General features: G+C 37.9%; 1 protein-coding gene across 3 annotated transcripts in view; it reads left to right on the top strand.

Annotated features, from left to right (window-relative positions):
- Positions 1-103: 103 nt before the first annotated feature.
- The window catches only part of LOC139114107 (ral guanine nucleotide dissociation stimulator-like 1), a 41,486-nt gene continuing 18,570 nt past the window's right edge, over positions 104-23,019 (top strand). The window contains exon 1 of one of the 3 annotated variants that reach the window (XM_070675633.1): positions 104-343. In XM_070675633.1, the coding sequence (XP_070531734.1) occupies positions 317-343 (27 nt within the window). In that variant the 5' untranslated portion in view covers positions 104-316. Of the gene's footprint in view, positions 344-14,149; positions 14,585-19,067; positions 19,286-23,019 lie in introns of those variants that run through there. The other 2 variants (XM_070675630.1, XM_070675634.1) reach the window with 2 other exon arrangements.

Genomic DNA, 23,019 nt, shown 5'->3' with positions numbered 1-23,019 from the left:
TCATTATAACTGAATATAACCTGAAGCGATGTCGCATTCTGTCGTGTTTTAATTAGGATTAATTCGTTCTTCGGAGGAAGAAATTGCTGCAAGGTAGGCAACCAGGTTGAACAACGCCCCCTTTGCGATCACCAGAGTAAAGCGGCGCTGCACCGTTCTTCCGAATGCGTAAGGTGTGTAAATATTCAACAGAGCGGAGCGTGCGTGTGTGAGAATTTTTATCCTGTTGAAAATTGGAAAGAATATCAGCAATGGATTGTGGAAACCTTGAGATTCAAACACCTTGAGTTGATGTTCAGTCACCATTTTTAGCGGGATGAGTGTCGGCAGCGAAGGCAGTCCGGTAAGTGGAGGAACATACTGTTCGTTCGGTATGTCGCGCGCTGTATCGGCGTGTTTGACAGATGGGTGAGATAGGTTGACCTGTGCACAGCAACGGTGCCAAGCGGCCACTGTCATGATAACACGGGCCGCTCGGGTCGTTGGGGTGAATGCCACGGTTTCTACGTGTCCACGGCGACTCGTCCGTTTTCGCTTAGTTCAGGCACTACCACAAAAGCAATATTTTGATTACCCACCCGGGCCGTAGCAAGCCTTTCACAGTAAACTGTCGTTTATTTTCGAACCCTGATATGATGCTCTCCTGCCCGACGGGCCGCGGGGCACATCGTAAAAAATAGCATTCTCTCTCGTCAGACTGAACACTCTATTATTATTGAAGAATAATGCGCCGTGAACGTTTGTATTCCAGTAGTTGCTTTCAAGACTCCGTTAGTATACAGCTATCATTTCATAATACCGTCGACATAAATCACGTGATTTAGGTAGTTAAATTCATCTTAAATCTGGTGTATTTGTCATTTTTATTACAAGACTGACAAAGATAGCAGTAGAACAGCGATAGAGCTTAGGTAATAATAACAGACGTTCGATTGGCCGGCGTTCACATGGTACATATAAAAGTATACACAAGATAATTTGACTGAACAGTTGACAAGACCCCTAGTATGTCCGTCGCAGCATATATTTCCCAGTGCTTACCTATGTTTTGTTCATGTTGTGTGTTTTGGTTTCTCTTTTGCATGATAAAAAGATGAGAAATTTCATCTCTGATCTATATACTATGTAGTATACGTTGGAAAGGTGTCTGATCAATTTGAGTATCACGGTTTACAATATAAGTGTTTGCTGTCTTGGTGTGCCTATAAACAAAAAGTTGTAGAAAAGTCACAGGTATTTGAACTGTATGTCGAAAAGTCACAGGTATTTGAACTGTATGTCATCAGCAATATGCTGTAAAACCACATCATACTGTGGGAATTCCGCTCAGAACCTTTTTTTGTGGGACTTTCTTTCTAAATTTACGTGAAATGCCTTAGAGAAGTCGGCAATATAATAACATGATAAAAATCAGACTGCATGGACACGTGAAATTTCACTGAAAAATGGTACTGTCTGTACCAATAACTGTAGTTACCCTAAGACTCCATTTGCTTAAACTTTTAACCCTTTGAGCGACAACGTCAAACTTTGTTGTCCATATATAAAATTACCCCAGTCAATGTATCTCAGATTTTCATCAAAGTTTTGATAAAAAAATGGAGACAAAGAAATGTTATGTCCATTTTGTCCAAAATTATTTAAAAAATTATAGAAAAGTTCATACAAATTGGTAAAATGTGGCAGTAAAATTTTGGAGGGAAAAAATTAACTCTCTGTGTTTTTCATCATCACTGTTGCATTCAAAGTATTGTCTCTTTTTCTGCTTCTAAGTCATGTCAACTGGACCTGTATATACCCAGACTAGAATTCAATATATGTCAGAATGGGCTGGGACTGCACGTGATGGTGTAAAGACTTCATGTTTGAACATTCTGGGGTGGGGGGGGGGAGATGAAAGCATGTCTTCTTGCTTGTCTTCTGTAATAGAAATGATAAAAACATCAAAGAAAGTTTCAGCCAGCATCCATTAAATTGTACACTGCCAATTTTTGGATGTTTCTTCTATGGCACATGGCATATCTAAACCTATTTCTTTAATTCGACTTTTAATTCGACTAATGCATCTACCATACTTTGTGATTTTGTGAGAATTACATGTAATCGGGAAGCAAGTAATTTTATGAACAACAATAGTAGTTGATGTTTTGTAACTTTTTCATCTCTTTTACATAATTTTTTCGATTCTGTTTGGTACTTTGATTGTGAGGTTTATGTGAAAAAAAAGTTTAGAGGACTAATACGTGTCCTGAAAGTTCTGATGTGTTCCTAAGGGCATTATAAAGAGTTTGTAGTTTGTCACAAGCACTGTATTGTACATGGTATGGTCAGGCACACATACTTTTTAAATCTCTACGTTTTTTGTTCACACTCATTTAAAAAATTAAAGGAGTGCTTTTTTATCTGAGTATCCAGCAACATTGAGGTCTTCACAGCACTCTTAACAAATGCCATTTTGGGATCAACCTGGTGGTGAATGATGGTATCGGTGATTGATATTACATTAACAAGCTTTAAGGGTGGTACTTTGAACTGTGTCCTATAGATCTGTTGTGATTGCACAAATGGCAATGTAGCCATTGACATAAAAATTTTGCCCCCAGGTACGACTCCCAGCGCCATTGTTTTTGGCATTCCGTATAGATTATGATTGTTGTCCCTTAGATTGTTTTGATAACTGTATCACAGTGGCTACCAGTGTCATTGGATAGCTGGGGAAATCTTATCTGATTGTGAAAGTATCTTTTTAGAGACTGCGAGCGAGCGTGGGGCCAAAGGTCAATCCCTATCATCTTGAGGTGTTTACATAGGATGTGAAGGGAGATTTTTGGTAAATAATCGGCAGGCCCTTGAACCAAACATTTATATAGTGGCAAGGGTACTTACAATGTTACATGTTTGTCAGTGTGGGTCATGTGACAAGAGCCCAGATGAGCCAATGACTGGAGATTTGGTTCTAGCTTAGTGCCAACAGGTGTGAAAGTATATGTACAAGGGATGAGTGGTCCTCTGGCCGACCTCATGATCTATCAGTTTTTTCTCCCATAGCCATATGTATATATGGCAATGGAAGCTATTCTTATAGGCTAGGAAAATGTCTGTATGTATGTATGTCTGTATGTCTGTATGTCTGTACGTCTGTATGTCTGTATGTCTGTATGTCTGTATGTCTGTCCGTCAACACCAAAAATCCAAAACCGCTGTACATTTCATCTTGATATTTGGTGTGTACATGGATGATGGGCTGTAGATGAGATTTTGTTCAAATGAAGTTGTCATTGCCAAAAATATGCAAATTAAGTGAAAAAATGTAAAAAACAGTCAAAATTGAAAAAACTCAATAACCACTGAGCAGATTACATGAAAAATTAGCATGTAAGTACTTTGGGGTGACATGAAATGATTGTGTGCATCTTGGGTCAGTATCTTGGACTTGCTATTTTTCATGAATTTTTTTGTAATTTTCTCCCATTTTTGGTCAAAAAATCTCCTGCTCTGAAACCACAAGTCCGATTGATTTGAAACTTGGTATGGAAGTGCATAGGAGTGACCTTTCCCAAATTTGGGCAAATCGTGGTGAAATTTGCATATTTTTAGTTTACACGTCCATAGACTCCCATGTATAAGGCAGATCTCCATAGACTCCCATGTATAAGGCCACAAAAAATAAAATTTAGTTTCTCATCGTATTCATATTGCAAAAAGGATGCAGTGACACAATTTTAGTCCCCACGGATGAAGTCCAGTGAGCTTATAGATTGGGTCATGTCCGTCTGTTCGTCCATCCGTGAGTCCATCCGTTCACGCAGATATCTCGGATATTTTGACAAAATGTCATGTGACCTTGATGACCTTTGATCTCAAATATACATATTTGTCCATAACTCAGTAACCACAAGTGCTACCACCCTTCATATATGGTATGATGGGACAGCTTATGACGCCACAAATTGTACCTCATTAATTATGCACATATCTAATTTTGAGCGAGCCAATAGAGCTAGAGGTCTGATTTTTGGTATATAGGGATAAGTTAGCAAAACAATTTTTTTGACAAAATGTCATGTGACCTCGGTGACCTTTGACCTCAAATATACATATTTGTCCATAACTCAGTAACCACAAGTGCTACAGCCTTCATGTATGGTATGATGGGACACCTTATGACGCCACATATTGTACCTCATTAATTATGCACATATCTAATTTTGAGCGAGCCAATAGAGCTAGAGGTCTGATTTTTGGTATATAGGGATAACTTAGCAAAACAATTTTTTTTTTTGACAAAATGTCACGTGACCTCGGTGACCTTTGACCTCAAATATACATATTTGTCCATAACTCAGTAACCACAAGTGCTACAGCCTTCATGTATGGTATGATGGGACACCTTATGACGCCACATATTGTACCTCATTACTTATGCGCATATCTAATTTTGAGCGAGCCAATAGAGCAAGAGGTCTGATTTTTGGTATATAGGGATAACTTAGCAATACAATTTTTTTGACAAAATGTCACGTGACCTTGGTGACCTTTGACCTCAAATATACATATTTGTCCATAACTCAGTAACCACAAGTGCTACTCCCTTCATGTATGGTATGATGGGACAGCTTATGACGCCACATATTGTACCTCATTAATTATGCACATATCTAATTTTGAGCGAGCCAATAGAGCTAGAGGTCTGATTTTGGTATATAGGGATAACTTAGCAAAACAATTTTGTTGACAAAATGTCACGTGACCTCGGTGACCTTTGACCTCAAATATACATATTTTCCATAACTCGGTAACCACAAGTGCTACACCCTTCATGTTTGGTATGATTGGACACCTTATGACACCACATACTGTACCTCAATAATTATGTGCATATCTCATTCTGAGTGAGCCAATAGAGCTGGATGTCTGATTTTTGGTATATAGGGATAACTATAGGAGAGAAATTTTTTGACCAAATGTCATGTGATCTTGATGACCTTTTACCTAAAATATATGTTTATGTCAATAAATAAGTAACCACAAGCGCTATGTCCTTTGTATTTAGTAGGATGGGAGACCTTATGACAACACACGCTTTACCTCATTAATTATGTACACATCTAATTCTGGGCAAGCGAATAGAGCTAGAGATCTGATTTTTTGCATATAGGGATTAATTAGCAATATAATTTTTTTTTTCAAAATGTCATGTGACCTCGATGACCTTTGACCTTGATTATACATATATATGCATATTTCAGTAACCACAAGTTCTATACCCTGCAATTTTGATAGGATATAGACCTTAAGATGTCACATCTTGTACCTCATTTATAATGCGCATATGTATTTCTTGGCTGGCCAATACTGCTAGAGGTCTGATCTTTTTTCCCGATTTAGAACCATAACTTGGACATGCCTCATGTGTTTCAAATTGGGAACAACGACATAGACCTATGTGCCCATAGATCTCAACATATACACTCCAGTGATACTTCTTAATGACCACATTTTCCTGCCCCATCAAGACTAATACTCCTATTACAAGTGGGGACTATGTCATTGTAAATGACTTGTTGAGTTAATGGTTGTATCACAGTATTCGATATATCTAATTCTGTATTTTTTCCATTTTATATTCTGAATAATTACATTAAACATATTTCACTGTCTCCAGTACATTTCATTTAAGTATTTTCACTTCATGCACTTTATCCCTTTCACACATGTTCAAATATCTGACCAGAGAACAAACACTAAATAGTCCAGGATGGGAGCTACAGTGTCATTGACGCTATTTTTCTGTCCTGGCTCAAACTTCTTTTCCATCTGCTACTGGCCCGGCAGACCAGTGAATTTGGGAAAATCAATGAGGAAAAAAGACCAGCATGTACATGTACTATACTCTAAATGCATTGTCATTGCTAGGTAATACTTGGGAAACATTTCCAACTCATATAACACTTTCTGATGTTGGTTAATATGTCTGACAGTATAACTTGAATAGAATTTGCAGCTGTGTTGACCATTGGGTCAGTGGACTCTGATGGCGGGCTAGTACTTTTTGGATCAACTAAGCTCAGAGCCTAGTGGGATTAATTAGCTCACTCCTGCTGTAACATGCATCCAAAATAGTGTAATTAATGGGTGTATACTATCATGTATGCGCCTCATTTGCATTTCATGTCAGATTCAGAGATAAAAGGCTGGCAATTTGGCTTATTACCGATGCATAAGAATTGTTTGTTCCCACTTGGCTACATCAACTGTCCTGTGGGAAATTTCCTAAAGATTAACATCTTATCATCTGGAATCTCATCAAAGTCCAAATAAAAAAAAATGATAAGGGGTACTCTATGCCCTAACCAAGTTTGTTTTCATCAGCTAAAGTTCACTATTGTTCAGCTATTGTTTGCAGTTTTTGTTTGTCAACTGTAACTAATGGCCTGTAAAGATATTCATACTATCAGTGCTAATAATCTATTGAGGCATTATTTTGCCGCCAGATATTTTTTTGAATTTTTTAAAGATATTAATCTGTTTTATAGTGTGAAAATATAAATTACCATATTAAATTGACGACAACAATGTACCATAATTGATGCATGTAATTATTAAGAACCATTAATCACCATGAAGATTGAGATTGAATTAATTAATCTACCATCCTGGTACATTACGCAATAGTGATATGGAGATCGATGTCTAACACATAGACTTTGTTGAACATTTTCATAATATGATAAATATGAATTCTGAATGAGCATGAATTATCGATAGTGTTTGTTTCATAATCATGAGTACTAGGCCTCACATTAATCCTTTCATCCCCAGACCGTAGCCATCCCCACTGTTTCACATTAGGGTGGTTGGAACTACATACAGGGAGTATAGGGGTGGAAGGGTTAACCACAGAGGCATCGTCCGCTCGCACGGCTCGTTAGCCAGACAGGAGTCTTCCACTAACCACGCCGTGCGGGATACCCCCACTATTTTGCGTTAAGGAGTTTGATGGAATTAGAAAATCAGGCGGACCAATCAGAGCACGCCTTACACTCAAAGAGAAAACCACGCCTACCTTCCAAACGCCGACCACTGCACTGTTTGTGCACAGCTTTTCTCTCGATTTGCTTACTGGTTTACTAGACTTGGTTCAAGTGCGTGATTGTGAACATGTGAGTTGTGTGATCGTCTGGAATGCAATGATCTGTGTTCTGTTTTCATGTGAAATGTGTGAGTAGGATTATGTGAACGCGTTGAGTGGGGTGAACGCGATACAGGGGAGTTTTACCCGGCACAAACTAATTCACTACTGCTATAGCTGCACAGACTAAATAAAAACGCGTTCGATCGCTACCAAATTTTACACGAGGAACTTTTCAAATCATTTTATTTTTTGAAAATTCACCGACTTGAACCAAGTCTCTGGTTTACCTTCGTCCTGTGACACCCTAATGGCTAAAACGGAAATTTAAGAGTGGGAAGGCAATCTTGCCCGAGTTTAATACAGGATTTGATTGTCATGCATGGGGAAATCTTACTGCATGGTGCGGATAAAGTTACGGGCGATTTTCTCGTCATACAGAGAGGTGGCGAAAAGTTCCGTTACAGTGATCGTGGGTTACGAAATGTATGGCTGTAATGCTTTGTATCGTGTGAAGCGTTAGATATCTCCCAAAGAAAAAAAAATCGACGAATAAATATGGCGATAGTGCAGAAGATGACTTTGAAAAAACTGACGCTTGTATGAAAAATTCACCGATGAGTGTATAGCTGTGATGAATGTGTCAATTTTTTTGAACAAGATCCAAACAAAATCCGGTTCTTTGATTTCCAGTTCTAGTATATTTCACAAAGTCTTAGTCCATGTTTTCGAGCCATGCTTCCAGTTGATTCTCCTGCGGCGTGTCTATGTTCTGTTCTGGTAAATCCTGTTCATCGTCTCACAATGTTTACAATTTTCCAAAGATATGAACAACAGAATAGCTGCCGGCCGCGCCAGTTGACAGGACCACAATGTCTGAACAACGTCTGAGTAATGGGTTTATCATGAAATGTTGAGGTCAAAATTGGAGGAGTGGTTTAACAGATTTACTTCGGCGGGTAGAACTTTTCTATTTCGCGCCACGATCTTTTGAATTTGGCGGGTTGATGTTTTCACCTTTAGTTGAGCGACAGCTGGGAATATCTTGCGGTACGACGCGCTGGCGGCTGGGCCTTTGTTTTAGCGTTTTGAACACATCAGTTATTTCAGCAGTAGATTTCAGTAGCATGAAATGTAAACAGTGACCACGAATACTTGTAAATGTAACACCGAGAAAAAAGTGGGAAAGACCTATACTACTACATCGTAGTAACCGATTATCTGATTGGCTATTTACTGGTCACATACAGTCGTGTGGTGGCGCTTTAAAAAACACGATTTTGGGGGTCTATCAGCCAAGGTCTGATTTCGGGAAGCATCCAGCTGCCCGGAGCGGAGACCTTGGCAAGCGAAGATGCCACAGAGGGTGATGGAAATGATGTGGAACTAATGGTTGGACCTTGGTGCTACATTTGTGACTGGCAGTTGATACATGCTGAGTTTCAAGTTATGTCCGTGATTTTTGTGAGTTTGTCTCTGTTACCTGAGATTTTTCCATGGTTACCTATTCAGTTCAGAAAAACTTTGTTTTTCTATTTCACATACAATAAATTTTTTGGTGGTCATAGCAACTGATAATTTCATTGTGTAAGTAACACTACCCGCAACTAACATAATGATTATGACATTTATTGTCATTTAAATGGTAGGCTTTAACACTCAGAGAAGTACTGATTCATCAAAAAAATCAATAACACAATAAGTTGAATAACACATAGAAATATATCAATTTCCCTTTCCTTAATAATCATTTGTAAACGTTATCATGTTCATTGGCATGTTATCAGGAAATTGTACTCAATATTGTTCACATCCTTGTCACATGTTCTTTGTTCCTTGTTTCAATAAATAAGGAAGAAGGAACTTTCACACGGATCTTTAATAATTCCATATTTCAAAGTGAGAGTTCATAACATAGCAGCTTTTGTAATATGTTTTTGCATTTTGTGTGTAAAACATGACAGCATTGGCCATACAGCTCATGCACAATCAAACAAGACAAAAAAAGCTGTGTTGGGAATGTTAGCCGTTGGACAAGTGTTTAAAAGTTGTTGCGAATTTGACCGCAACCAAGTGACTGTACATAAGGTTGTTTACTGAATACAAGGAACAAGTGGTGGCTACTGGGAGATGGAGTGCTTTGACTGTTTACGTCTGGGCTGCTCCATATTGACTGTCATCGTGTTCATAATTGCTTCTACGCGACTTCAGAGTATCGTCTGCAGGGTGCCATGGAATGAAATTACCAAATGCTTTTAAAAGGCCACAAATGGTATTAGAATGGTTTTGTTAGAATAGTGGCCAGTGTAGTACGGTGTGTTATGTAACATACGGCACACCGTTGAATTTAATCTTCAGTTGCCAAGCTGTAATCGGTGCTAATTATAAACCTGAGGAAAAAATTAAATTGGCATTCAGCGTAATTTAATTTATTTTGCTGTCTGCTTTTAATCAGGATACACTTGTTGACTGTGTTAAAAAATCCACTCAGTCTGAAAAAAAAGTGAAAATATTATACAAGCTTATAGTTATACAGGCAATTCTTATCTGTGTTGCTCATTATACAAGCTTGGTTATACAGGCAATCTCTATCTGTGTTGTTGCAGAGTTGTTTGGCATTCTGGTCTCCTCTTTTGAATAAAATACAATATCCCTTTTTCTATCAGTATCTTGTACCTGCAGAATCTTTAATCAGTACATGGTCCTTGTCCGTCAGGAAGTAACATGATACATGAAAAAGAAATTCTAATACTACAGTTTTTATTTTATTTTTTTAGAAGGAAACTGGACACAATTTGCAGGCTTTTCCTTATATTCTGTGTGTTGCATAAACTTTGTTTTTTTAACCAGCCAGCCTTTTCCATGGTGTATTGGTCTGGCCATGCAACAGTAAACACTGTGGACCACACCATTTGTTAAAGAGGGAAATATCAAGAAATAAAAATTGCAGTCCATATTTGGCAGACTCATATCATGAAAAAATGTCCTTTAAACAAAAGGATAAAAGAAAATTGTTATATCTGTGAATGATTTCTCTTTAATGCGTGTGCAATAAAATCGGCTTACCTGGGGCTTCTGAGAGTCCAGAACACAATTCAGAATTTTCAGAAAAAGTTGTGTTCCCATTTTTGTACGCTATTCTGTTGTGTACTTATTAATTGTACAAATTATTCTTCTGAAAAAAGAGAAAAATCGCCAAATTTGACGAAAATATCTGCAAATGACATTTTTCACCATGATTGAAAATTGTACACACTGTAGGAAGCCCTACAAGTATAAGAGCCAGCTATATGATACTGTTTTCACACCACAATGTGAAAAGCCGTGAGGTTTTTTGAACCATGCATGTAATTATTACATTGATAAGTTTAGTACTTGAAGGAAAAGTTGAGACGTGGCATTTCTACATTTCCATGCAGTTTATTGCATTTATGTCACCTAGCCAGCCAAATTCAAGATGAACCGTGATTACCTCCAAGGCCTCTAGGGAAACAAGTTTTGTGTGTGTGCCAGCAGGTTTTTGAAGGTTGAATACAGGCCCTAATTATTCTGCAATGTTGTTTTTTCTGCATTATTCCCTGTTAAGTCATGAAGACATGAAATCGCAGGTACACGCGAAATCACGGAATCGGCTTCTTTTGTTATTCACTTTTCCTTGTTCTTCCCATGAAAAGGAAGAAAGTTGACACTTGAGGAAGACAATGCCAGGGTGACAATGGAAAACAGGACTTTGCCAGACAAGTCCGGGACGCACTAATTACTTTCTACTTTACAAGCATTCTATCTTTCACAAGTCATTTCAAGAGAAATGTTAATGATGTATACATCTGTGACCAGGGTAAATTTTCTCATTTGAAATACACAGTATTATCAACTTCAAAAATGGATGTAAAAATGTAGTGGTACATATTCCTTGTTTATATTTCTCTGTTAAGAATCGGACAATTTATGTTATGCATTGTTTTAAGGGTTTAACATCTGCTCACTCACTTTAGATTTCGTAATTCTTTACATCAATTTAGGGAATTTTCTTCAAGGTTTCTTGGGTCAGTCCGATACCTGTACATGTTATTGAAATATATAAAATTTTTCTGAAGTCAAAGTGAAGAGTTTGTTGTGCATCAAATTGGCTTCCAAGGTGCTCAAGAGGTGAGCAAATCATCCGAACATCTTGTTCTGAAAGATTTCAGTCCATGACGTCAGTTATATTGTCTAGATTTTACTGCTGTTGTAAAAATTACTGTAATCAGCGATCGTTATTAAGGAGGTCAGCCAGTACGTCTGTGAGTCTTTCAGACCAGTGGTGTTTTGGACTGGCCTAATTTTGGATCATAAATTATAGTTTTTGCCAGATAAAAAATGGTGTGAGGATAGATGCATGAGACTTTGTTATGGTATTGCTATACCACAGAATTTAAAATTGATGAAGTTATGTGTCAAAATTTACCAAAATTAAAAAACGAAAATTGTCATATGGTATAATGTATGCAACATATGACCTATACAGTGTCCATGTATATTTTTTATAAAACATTTGATTTTTTTGGAAAAATTGAGAATTTTTAAAAGTAAGGAGACTGCATAATGTGTGCAACAGTACAGTACTGAAGTCCTGAAAGATTGAAAACTATCTGAAACATGTAAATCCGATCATCCTACCGGATAAACTTTTCCTGTTGAAATCATGACCACAGTGTGAATTGTATTGCAGTCAGGCTCTGCCACATGTTTGAAAGTCACGTTGTAGCGGTACAAGGACACCAGGACATTGTATCGGCAGTTGGTTATGTAACCCAATGAAATTAGCATCTTCAGGCATTCTTGCCGGGAGCTCCCCTTGTTGCTGCATGGCCTATTTTCCGAAGCAAGGGTCAGACCCGTGATAACACTGCATTCCAACGGAAGTACCATTGTAGGTCTGAAGGCAATCTAATGTTGGAAATCAATATATATAAAATAGCTCTTTCCATTAATATTGTCACAATTGAAATTCATGTTAAAGTTCTTGATAGCTGATAAGTGAAACTGTGAAAAAAGCAACACACACACAGCACAAGCTGACAAGTGCATTGTCAGAGAAAACCAATCTGATTTATATGATTAAAAATGAAAAATGATGAATGGTTGTACCCCATAACATCTGTGTTTTTATTGCTCCAATTCTAGTGTTTTCGATTCAGTTTTTATCCCAATTATTTATTTTAATAATGAAAATCAGCTTGGTTTGTCCAAATGCACTGTTTTTACTCGTTTTTGTTGTGTTTCTATTTTGGCATGTGTTTGTTTTCAGCACCACCTTGAAGTTTCATTTTTATGTAATTTTTCAGTTTTTTTGTTCTGTCTGTGAAATTCAGCGTCTTGTTCCAACACCAAGTTTGTGTCGCCATGTCAGGTGTTCAACCTGACAACAGAGTCTGCACATATGTAGTGCTTAATAAGCGGTAAAGCATACCCACCGACAGTATACCACAGGATTTTGATCAGTTCAATGACGTATGCACGAGTGATAGCGATTGCACATCTGAATTGAACTGGTCAAAACCGAGTGGTATACTGTCTCTGGGTGTGATTTATTGCTATTATATCATAATAGTATATTGAAATTCTGGCATGGAATGTCGAAAGTGGATTTTTGCTCTTTGTGAGAGCTCGGGCGTGTGCCAACCGTGCTATATCGGGAATATAGCACGGTTATTTCACGACTCGACCAATCAGATCACTGTGCAACAATCTGATTTGTCGAGACTTGAAGAGAAGCGTGGTACATTCGCAATATACCACAGTTTGCACACACGCTAGCTTTCGGCAAGAGCAAAATCCTTGTTTGACTGTTATGATATAATAGCAATAAATCATACCCAGGGACATTATACCACGCATTTTTAACCAGTTCACTTCATATGTATATGCATTCGCTATTACTTGTGCATATATGTCGTGAACTGGTCAAAATCTCGTGGTATACCATAGCTTTGTGTGCTCTATATTGCTAACATCCATTGGTACGGTTGACAACTGAATTTTACTGAGGAGTAGAATTCATTGGTCAAACATTATCACTGCACATTTTACACACTGCTTTATGTCAGCAAGGCTATGATACTCCTGTATTTTGACATATTCTAGGGAGAAGAATTATTTGAAATAAGCAATCGGTTGTTTCAGGTAGTGCTTGTTTGATTCATTTTGGACTCAAGAATATAATTGTGAAAATTGTACAAAATATGTTACACATTGGTGTATACCGGTATATTAAGAGTGGCTCAAGGAAATTTAAAGAAAGTCCGACAGTATGCTGACCAAAAGATTTCAGAGAAGTAGATGACACACTAGTTAACTTTTACTACCCTCTCAGTCCTTATAGTGTAGGAATCCACCTTTTGCATACATAATAGCAGAATTGAGACGTAGTGGTGAAACAGTTACAGCCAGTCCTAACTTTGTTTTCGATGAACAATCGTAGACAAATCTACAACAAATTGTATTTGTTATAGTGCAAAAAGCTGAGGTTTACTCAGTTACAATCAAATCTTTTCAGTAAATGTGCCTGTACTCAGAGTCATGGTTGTTGCCACGAACATTTTTCTATACGTCTCAGTTTTCTTTAGTTTGTCATGGGCTATTCCCATTTAATAATGGTGGTACCAAGGTGCGGATGCTGTTGAGTCACACACGGTTTGTAAAACTGATAAAAAATCCCCTGTTTTCTCAGCTGTTTAAATATAATCTTTTCTCACATCACTATACATACTTTAGTATATTAAGTATGAAGTTTCAAATATTTCCATCTGTTGTCTGAATGAATGTATCAATAGTCTTATCAGATACTTTCATTTTTCTCTACACAAAATGTTCCATTTTGTAGCCTTCACTGTCCACGCATCCTTCTTTTGTTTTGGCCTGAGGGGGCTTGTTGCCATCTATGGTTAGCAGATGGGGTCACAGGTCGTGTGACGCTGCAATGTTTTGATGATGTCATCCATTGAAGAGGAAGCTCATTTGCATGCAGTTTTGTAGGGGGCTGTTCTGTTCATTGTACCACCAGCATGGACAACTGTATGCATCATCTCACACATCAAGCAAGGAAGCAGTGATCATGTCCGTTGTGACGGCCTAGAGTCATAATGTGTTTCCTCATTGTTCTGAGCGATTGCCGTGATTGAAGGTGCTGCTTTTCTACGATTGTCGGCCTGTAGGCTCAAGTTTGTGCCGGTTTTTGAACTTCGGACAGTGATAAACCCCAGCCATTCGAGATCCACTAGCACATAGGCTTTACGTGTTTTGGCCTGTGGATGGGAAAGTTTAGTTGTAGCGGCTTCTATTATGGTACACCAAGGGGCGAGTGTATCACCTTACAGATCCCTCTACCGCAAACTTCAGAGAACTTTTCTGGTACTTTACAAGTGGAGAGAACGCAAGGCAGGACTGATGAAGCCCGCCTGCCGGCCAGTGGTAGGTACAAAGTTGATGAGTGAGTGTATGGTGCTGTGATGTGTGTGTGTGTGTTTACGTTCTTTGTGGAAGTCAGCTACACTAGCTCTCATAGATGTGGGGGTGTGTCAGGGTGAAACGTGTCGTGCTCAGATGCCACAGTACCTTGATGTTGTTTTGTGTCAAAAAGCCACGATCCCGACAAAACAACAAACACTGTCATATCACTGAATAGCTTCCAGACCAATGGAATTCCTTCAACAACAATACTTGGTGTTGTCTTTTTTTTTTCTCATGTATGTTTGAAAATTAGGACAGCATGCCCAGAAGGCCATAAAAGATTGAGAAACAATCCCCCACAGATTCCAGAACAGAGTATGCATGTATTGGAAATATGTGGATTATGTCCGCATTTGTCACATTATTGTTTTCCAGTTGTCTGAAATGATGGAAATCAAGTTATCACATGCATGCAATCCCACATTCAGTGTGATTCACGTAAATTATGCGTCATGCATTCTGAATACATGAGAGCAACAATAGTATTAGTTACAAAGAAAATTAATAAAATGCTGGTTGAAGGTTGATACAAGGAAAAATATTACGTCATTATGAGAGAGAGAGAGAGAGAGAGGGGGGGGAGAGAGAGCAAGAGAGAGAGAGAGAGCAAGAGAGAATGAGAGAGAGAGAGAGAGAGAGAGAGAGAGAGAACTTTTAACTTTTCACACAATTTCCTTCAGCAATATTCCCGCTCAGCAAGGGGCTTGAAACCAGGACATCTGGTTCCATGCCGTGGCAGTTTCTTCCCGGTCCGCTAAGATGAGGGATCAACCCCTAGGAAAGTACATGTTAACAGCCCAGTTGGGAATTCCAGGAATATATGTGTCAAATTGTGACCTGAATCCTGTGTATATTATGTGTGAAGGCTGGCATGACGCCAGAGCATGGAATCTCCAACGCCCCTCTCTCTGCTCCTTGCGCAGGGTGCTGACACATTGTTGGTACTCTGTGCAACCCGATACATTGTTCATGTGATCTCCTTCATACCAGCAGATATACATTTCCAAGGACATTTTTGTCGCAGAAGTTAACAGCAAAGAAAAAATGTACTGGTCAACCTATAGGAAACAACAAAAAGAAGAAAACTTATTAACTCAGGAAAAGTTCAAGATTGAAAAAGTTTTGCTTGTTCCAAAATTTGCGGGATGTGATTTTCACTCATGTGTATATGAACAATATACAGAATTTGATACATCTATATTTCCTGCTTATGTCTTGGAAATTGTTAAACATTTCCGTTCGAGGTGGTGTCAGGCAGAGAACCTTTGAGCAAGAAATGGTGAAAGTTTATAATTTATTCTTCATGGTGGGCAGATTTGTGGTGTATACTTTTTGGGATAATTTTCTTTTTCTCAACTGTAATGGTTTTTGTTGATCTCTATCAATGTTTGGCAAGTGAGATGTTTCAGATATTTAAATACTGCATGTCAGTGCTTTGGAAGCAAACAGAGAAAAAACAAAGAATGTATATGGTGTAAAAGTCCTGCAACGTCGGAAGGACCCTAAACAGTACAGTATCGCTGATCCCCTGCTGGGTCCTGTAATCATTTGTTGGAAAAACATTTACCTACGTAATACTTTGCAGAAACAAAAAATAAAATAAATGAATAAACAAAAAAAAATAACCCAAGATAAGATTTTCCAAAGTGTGAAGACAGCTGTGGTGCTGACTCACGCAAAGATTCTGTGATGTGATATTTTGCTCCCCCCCATCCCCCCACTCCCACCCCATTTTCCTGTACAGAGGTCCAGCCTCACCATAGGAATCTATAGGATTGGACCAAACCATTGGTGGTAGTAGGGTTTATTAGGGGAGAAAGTGGAGACCTCATATGGTTAGATCCATTTTTAATTTTCAGAAAGTAGTTATTTCACTTTCGTACAGAACACAGTGACAAACACAGATACATGACGTCATTTAGAAACTGTAGTTCATTTAAGTTGAAATGGATGTCAGGTCCACATTGAGAACAACTTAAGCATACTGCATTGTAGATTCCATATTCTGAAAACTTAGGTTTATCTTGGTTATGTTATCAGATTGCAAACTGTACGATAATTTTGGCTGTTGCCTGTAAAGATATCAGTAGCAACATAGGAATGCATGCCATCATTGCATGTCTGGTGTGGAATCAGGACTTGCCAGTTTTAGAGTCAAGGATTTTTCACAAAAACTTTTCCATCTTGAGTAAACTTTCAGAATGTTGTTGTTTTCTAGTAAATTTTGCTGCAGAAGAGATTTTGTTTGTTCATCAAAAGTTTTAAAATGCAGAAAAAGTGATTTGATTTGTCTTTCCAGTGTACTTTAAACTTTGACCCTGGTCCCAGGCTGTCATACCGTTCAGGCATGGCACATTTACAATCATTCCATTGTTTTCCCAACGTACTGAATTCTTGTTTTGCATGTGTCAAACGAGAGGGACCAAGGTCTAATAAGTTTTATATGCTAATAATTGCAATGTCATACCAACCAAAAATGATGTTGCACCATTGACGAATCATTGAAGTCTTGTTTCCAACTGCTACACAAGGATAGCCATTGTTATGTAAAGTATAATAAAATTTTCTTTTGCTGCCATATCATTTTGGCGTAATTTCTGCCCTTGGTGCAACAGACAGGATATGAGCTTCACCGTGATAAACACAACTCATGTAGCCCTACAAGGAAGGCAGAAGTTCCAGCGCCGTAACCTTGAGTGTATTTTTACATAATTTTTGCGCTAACAGGAATTAGAAAATGGCTTCTTGTTCTACTCCTTAAATCATTTCGAAATTTCCAGTGTTCAACATGTCAACACAGTGCAAATGTCTTCCAGTGTATTGTTGACAACTGAATTTACGGTTGTTTGCGCCCAAAAATGAGAGAATTAAACTTTTGCTCAAGCTTACCTTAAGCAAACTTCCAGCCATTCTCTTTCAAAGTCCGGAACACAAATCGGGGGTCACCATGCAAATTTTGGTCCTAGAGAAACAAGTTACCCAATATTTACTGATATTTAAAATTCAAATTGGCTACCATCCCTGTGTTAAGTTTTTTTGGGGGGATGGGGAACAAAACATCTGATTTCCACAGAACTATGCCATTGAAAACTAATTATTTACTCAATAATTTTCAAAATTGCCCCTTTACAAGTGGTAGGCCAAAAGAATATTGTAAAAGTTTAAGAGTGTCTGAATATCTTGAGGAACATTTTACCTGAAGTCCACACTTTGGTTTAGGCCTATTTATCAATTATTGGTATTGGAGTATGTTGTACACAATACACTTTCTTGTCAAGGCCAGTACTGTAAGGAGAATAATGAGAAAATCTTCTCGTTTTGCTATACCAAAACAATGGAATGTTATAAAAGGTTTATGGCAAAAATGTGTCTTTTTAAAGAAAATTTTTTTTTTGGTGACATCACCTCGATAGTCTGCGCTGATTTTACTGTGTTCTCAGCTTGCACTGTCAAGGTGCCCTATTCAATTTACTCCATATGCATTATGATATCTTTTTTGGGTGATGATGTGATCATATGTGTACTTAACCCTTTGAAAGCAGAATTCCAGGTAATATATGAGAGTCATCCCTATAGAAAGGGGTTTAAAACCTGAAAAGTAGGATTTCACTTTCGCATGGCGATCTTGTGAGAAAGCCCAACCTTGTCAAGTCATAGTCAATTTATCAGTGAAAAGTTTTATCTTCCCGTTGGAAAGTCTTGTGAGAAATGTTCTGTTGCGAAGTGAGAGTTTTGATGCAAAAAAAAGTTGGGAAAGGAACACCCACTGTTTGCATGGTGAGCTGTGCCCTCAGTCTACAGACATTGAAAAGATAATCGCAAGCCCTTTCACCGTGTTTTTGTCTGCTGTGCCTTTGTTTGCAGTTCATCGGTTATTCCTCTGTGTGTGTGTGTGTGCTTGCAAACTGACATGTGCTCATGGCTTCCTTTGTCCACGGCTGTATACATTCACAATGAAACCGGCAGACCCTGGTCACTATACTGTCATCACGCTTGGTTTCAGTCCCTTCAATGAGGAGTGTCTCCTTTATTCCGTGCTTTCCTGTGCCAGTCATCATAACGAGCTGTTGACAAACAGTGTGAAGAACATGATTGAATCCCTGTCATATTTCATCCCCCTCCTCCTCTGCCTCCCCAGTTGCCCTCCAAAAATCTAGCAGAAAAACACATGTTAGCTTGACCACAGAGAATAACATGAACTTTGACATCTTTGGCCTCAATGCGTTATTGTCCACTGCAAATTTGAGACAATAAAGGAAATCAAAGGCATTGAAATTTTTGTTTAGACAAGACCCCTGGCTTTGGTTAATGCCCCCATGAAAAGTGTACTTAAGTATTCATGTCACATTTGCTCTCCCGCTTAAAAAGGCAATAAAAATTTGGCCGTGAGAGTTACTTTAAATCAATGAAGCCAAAGAAAGGACTCGGTAATCCCAAGATGCACGAGTTTCATTATGTTAATACCCTCGGAGACAGCTGCTGAGAGGTCAACGGCGACAGTGAAAGGTGTTCTCTGACTGCCTTGATCTTGCCATGGGACCCCTAGTTTGATTTCAAATTTTAAGGTAGTTGTAATTGACATCACGGTGGAACTGGAACTCTTGTGTGTGGGAGACTGGAGGAAAAGATTGTGGGCGAAATTAATCTAAGCCAGGAAATATGGTAAGCCATCCGGTGATATGTAGGCGGTCGCAAGAGTAGCATATTGGAGCTCTTTAATTAACAGCATGCAGCCAAAGAAATTAATTTGTTTTCTCCGCTTGACAGGCTAATGTGTGGTAAAAGATAATCGTTTCTTTGTCATCTTTTATTCTCTGTTTGTAATGATGATACGCTTTGAGTGGCTTTTTCATGAATCAATAAAAATGATATTCAAGACAGGATTATGCGAGCATGGCAGCCCGTTCATGTGTACATGCGTAATATACACATTCATTTAGCCGCTCTGAACCAGACCATTGAGACTGGACCAGATTGCGTGTGTTATTGATGTCTACCGTAGTGTCAATTTGTCTTTTTCCAACACAACATGTTTCGATAGGTCTGGGTTTTTTCATAATTTTTCAGATTTGTATGCTCCACAGCCCTGGTATGATAAAGGCTTCCTATTGATGGATGTAGCGGTAGAACCATGTGCTCTGAAAACAAAAGTCGATTTCATGACTTTCAAAAACATGTACCGGTATATCAGAACCAGTACTGTGTTTCCTCTGGCTTCTGAAATTTTTTAGTAAATTTACGAATTGGGTATTGAAACTTTTTGTAAATTTTGAAATTCATCAGTAAACAATACGGAATATCATTCAATCAAATTCAAATTAAGTATAACATGTGCTTAGACAGAACTATTTTGAAGTTTGGGGGCCTTCAGCTTTCAATCAACTGGCTGTTTCCTTGCATTCGTATATTTACGAATCAACAATAAAAAAAACTAGTAAATCATATAAAAAATTAGTAATTTTACAAAGTTTAGAGTGGCAGAGGAAACACAGCAGTAATCTTATAATACAGTGCTTGTTTCAATAATTTTAAACGCTATTTTGTGACGCTGTACATTTTTGTGGACGTCTAAACAAATTTTGCTATTTTTAAATATGACAATTACAGTTCTCATCAAATAACCCTGCATGTGTGTCGGCTACCAGTAGTGAATTCCTATGGTGTAAATTTTTTGTGGACATTTTTTTTAATAAAAATATTTGTATGTTCGACTATGAAAATATTCTTTTATACATTCATATTTTTGTATCATGTGTCCTTCCATGGCTCTGTGACAATAGTTAAAGTGTGGTCCTTGCTTTTTTTTTACTGTGACGTATTTTGCACAGGTCAGGGCCACAAGTTCAGGGGTCAAGTTCAACCACCTGCGTCACGTGACGCAGAGTACAGGGGAAAAATTGGGGGAAGTGAATGTCATGTACAGTGGAGGAAGTTGGCAGTGTTTCAAGTGAAGTTCCTAGAGTTGTGAAACCGGATAGTTTCCTGACGTGATAAGGCTATCGGTTTTCACATGAATGATGCACGACCTTGGTTTAACCTCTCACCCTTCCCACCCCGTTTTCCTCAATACATTGACCCAGGGGTGCCAGAATTTTCGGTGAGACTAAACCACTAAATGTTCGGGAAGAGGGTTTAATTGTTTTAAGTGAACTAGGATGTGGTTTTGGTGGTGTAAGCATTATGAACATATATGTCTACATCTTAGCTTCTGATGCATTCTACATACCGGTAATATTATGTAGTCTTGGACCTCCTTGGCCATAGTGTGCACTATGCTCCCACTGAAATCTACTTTTCTGTAGCTTTCGATGGGAGTGTAGGGTACAGCATAACAGAGAGCAGAGAGGTGCTAGACTACTTCTATATATGCTGGTATACTATAGGTAGATGTAGTTTGGAGGGGGAGGTGGAGGGAGGTCGTTTTAGGATTGAAAGCATGAACTGAAAATATTTTTCTGTACCTTGTTACTCTTCTCCCTCACCCAATAAAAAAACCCTTAATGTAGAAAATAAGACCATATTTTGTCTTGAATTTCATTTAACTGGCATAGACTAAAGAGTGTATGTTTGTTACAAAATACAAATAACAATTACATTTTAATAACGTTCAGCGTGTTGACGCATTTACTGTGTTATGAGTGAATTCAATATGTCCATTACGGATATCCTTTCGTTATAGCCAAATTTTTATTTCCTCATCAACTTTCATATGTCATCATAACAATATTTTTTATAGCTAGCTCGTTAAAAAGTGTATCAACAAGGGCCTACTATGTTTTCAAAGTTTGCCAAACACGGTTTGTGGTTTGTGATGGTCGGCGTATGTATACCCTTATCTGTGAACGCTAAATTTGCGATAAGAGAATGCAGGGCGTAGTCATATCTTGTTCCGTCAGAATTAAATACATCAGATCAATCAACAGCAATTACTGTGTTAATCCTTTGATGTTGTGTAGCTTTATCAACTGGTGTGTGTAAAGAATGCTCGTATTTCCGCATACTTGATAAACTAAGTGCGGTTCTACTGAAAATAAATTTGCATATCCTCGTTGCTGAACGCTATATAGTTGTAATATACCGGTATTACATATGCCTATACTTTTTGACATTGTTTAAAGTACATGCTTACTGTATGTGTTGCCTTGTAACAAGGACAGCAAAAAAATACCTTATGCATGAAAGAATTTGTGTATACAGAGTATTAAAAACGCTGCTGTTTCAGTTTAATAGCACACTTCCCGGATAACTCAAGAAAAATGTTAGAAAGACTGCATGAAATGTGTGAAAATCTTTTTGAAGCTCTTGTGCAGTATGTTGTATGATTGTTACTTCAAATTTCTTCAAGTGAAAGTTTGCTCCACTTCCCTGAGAAAATTCCAGCTTCCCTTTCGAGAGCCGAACACACGGTAGAGCGTGTGTTTACGTGTGTGTGTGCCAAGTACCAGACCTATAAACTGGTATGTGACATCATACCTTTCAGGGGTTTATGAAACCAACATGTATCTGGCGCAGAGGGAGGTCTCCTCAAGGACACATTTCACTCTAAATCAACTTTCTATGGACATTCTGTTCTTCCCTTTCTCACCTCCTGGCCAGCGTTTTCTGATTAACTTCCAACATGAGAATCTTCTAGACTCACAGAAACTGGGGCTTGTTATGTGACAGTATAACTTGAATCTAGATTGACAGACGCTCCTCAATTTCAGTTACAGGTAACTTGCCTTTCTGAAGTAAAGCTTTTTGCCAACAGTTTAACTGTTACATTTAAAATTGTTCATAGATAAACAAACAAAAAACAAACAAACAAACAAATCAATGTATAAATCATTCTCCATGCGGTATAAAAAACTTTCACCTCAACAGACTGATTCTAATATATGAAATTAAATAATTAATTATTTTTTATTAATTAAGTGAATAATGAATACACATCAAGTAAATTAATTGTCTGTGCAGTAAAATTATTTCTTCAACAGTCAAATCTAAGGTACGAATTTAAATGAAAATAAAAAATGAAATAAGTAAAATAACGACTAAATAAACAACTGGAGATATGGATTAGTATGTATTCATATTAAATCATAATTCAGCAATTAGTTGCAATGTCTTTAGTTTTGTTAAGGCTAGTAAGTGTTACAGGTTCCCTAGTCTATTTTGAATATTGTACACAGGTTCATCTGGCATCTATTGAAACAATTTTTGGACAGCAAAAATGTTATGATATGGTAACTTCAAAAATCATGTACTTGTGTTCGCCAATTTTCATACATATAAACTTTGTGTTTGTTGTCTGTGTGTGGATACTTATTTTATGCTGACAACTGTTGAGCTGTTCATCAATTATCAGTGTTACAGGCTCTTTGATTTAAGACTGACTGTTGGTGTTTTGAGTAGAG

The sequence above is a fragment of the Ptychodera flava genome, chromosome 16 (genome assembly GCF_041260155.1).
Source record: "Ptychodera flava strain L36383 chromosome 16, AS_Pfla_20210202, whole genome shotgun sequence".
In the NCBI taxonomy this organism is placed as follows: domain Eukaryota; kingdom Metazoa; phylum Hemichordata; class Enteropneusta; family Ptychoderidae; genus Ptychodera; species Ptychodera flava.
Note: the sequence above shows the minus strand (reverse complement) of the source record. Positions and strands in the feature narration are given on the sequence as shown.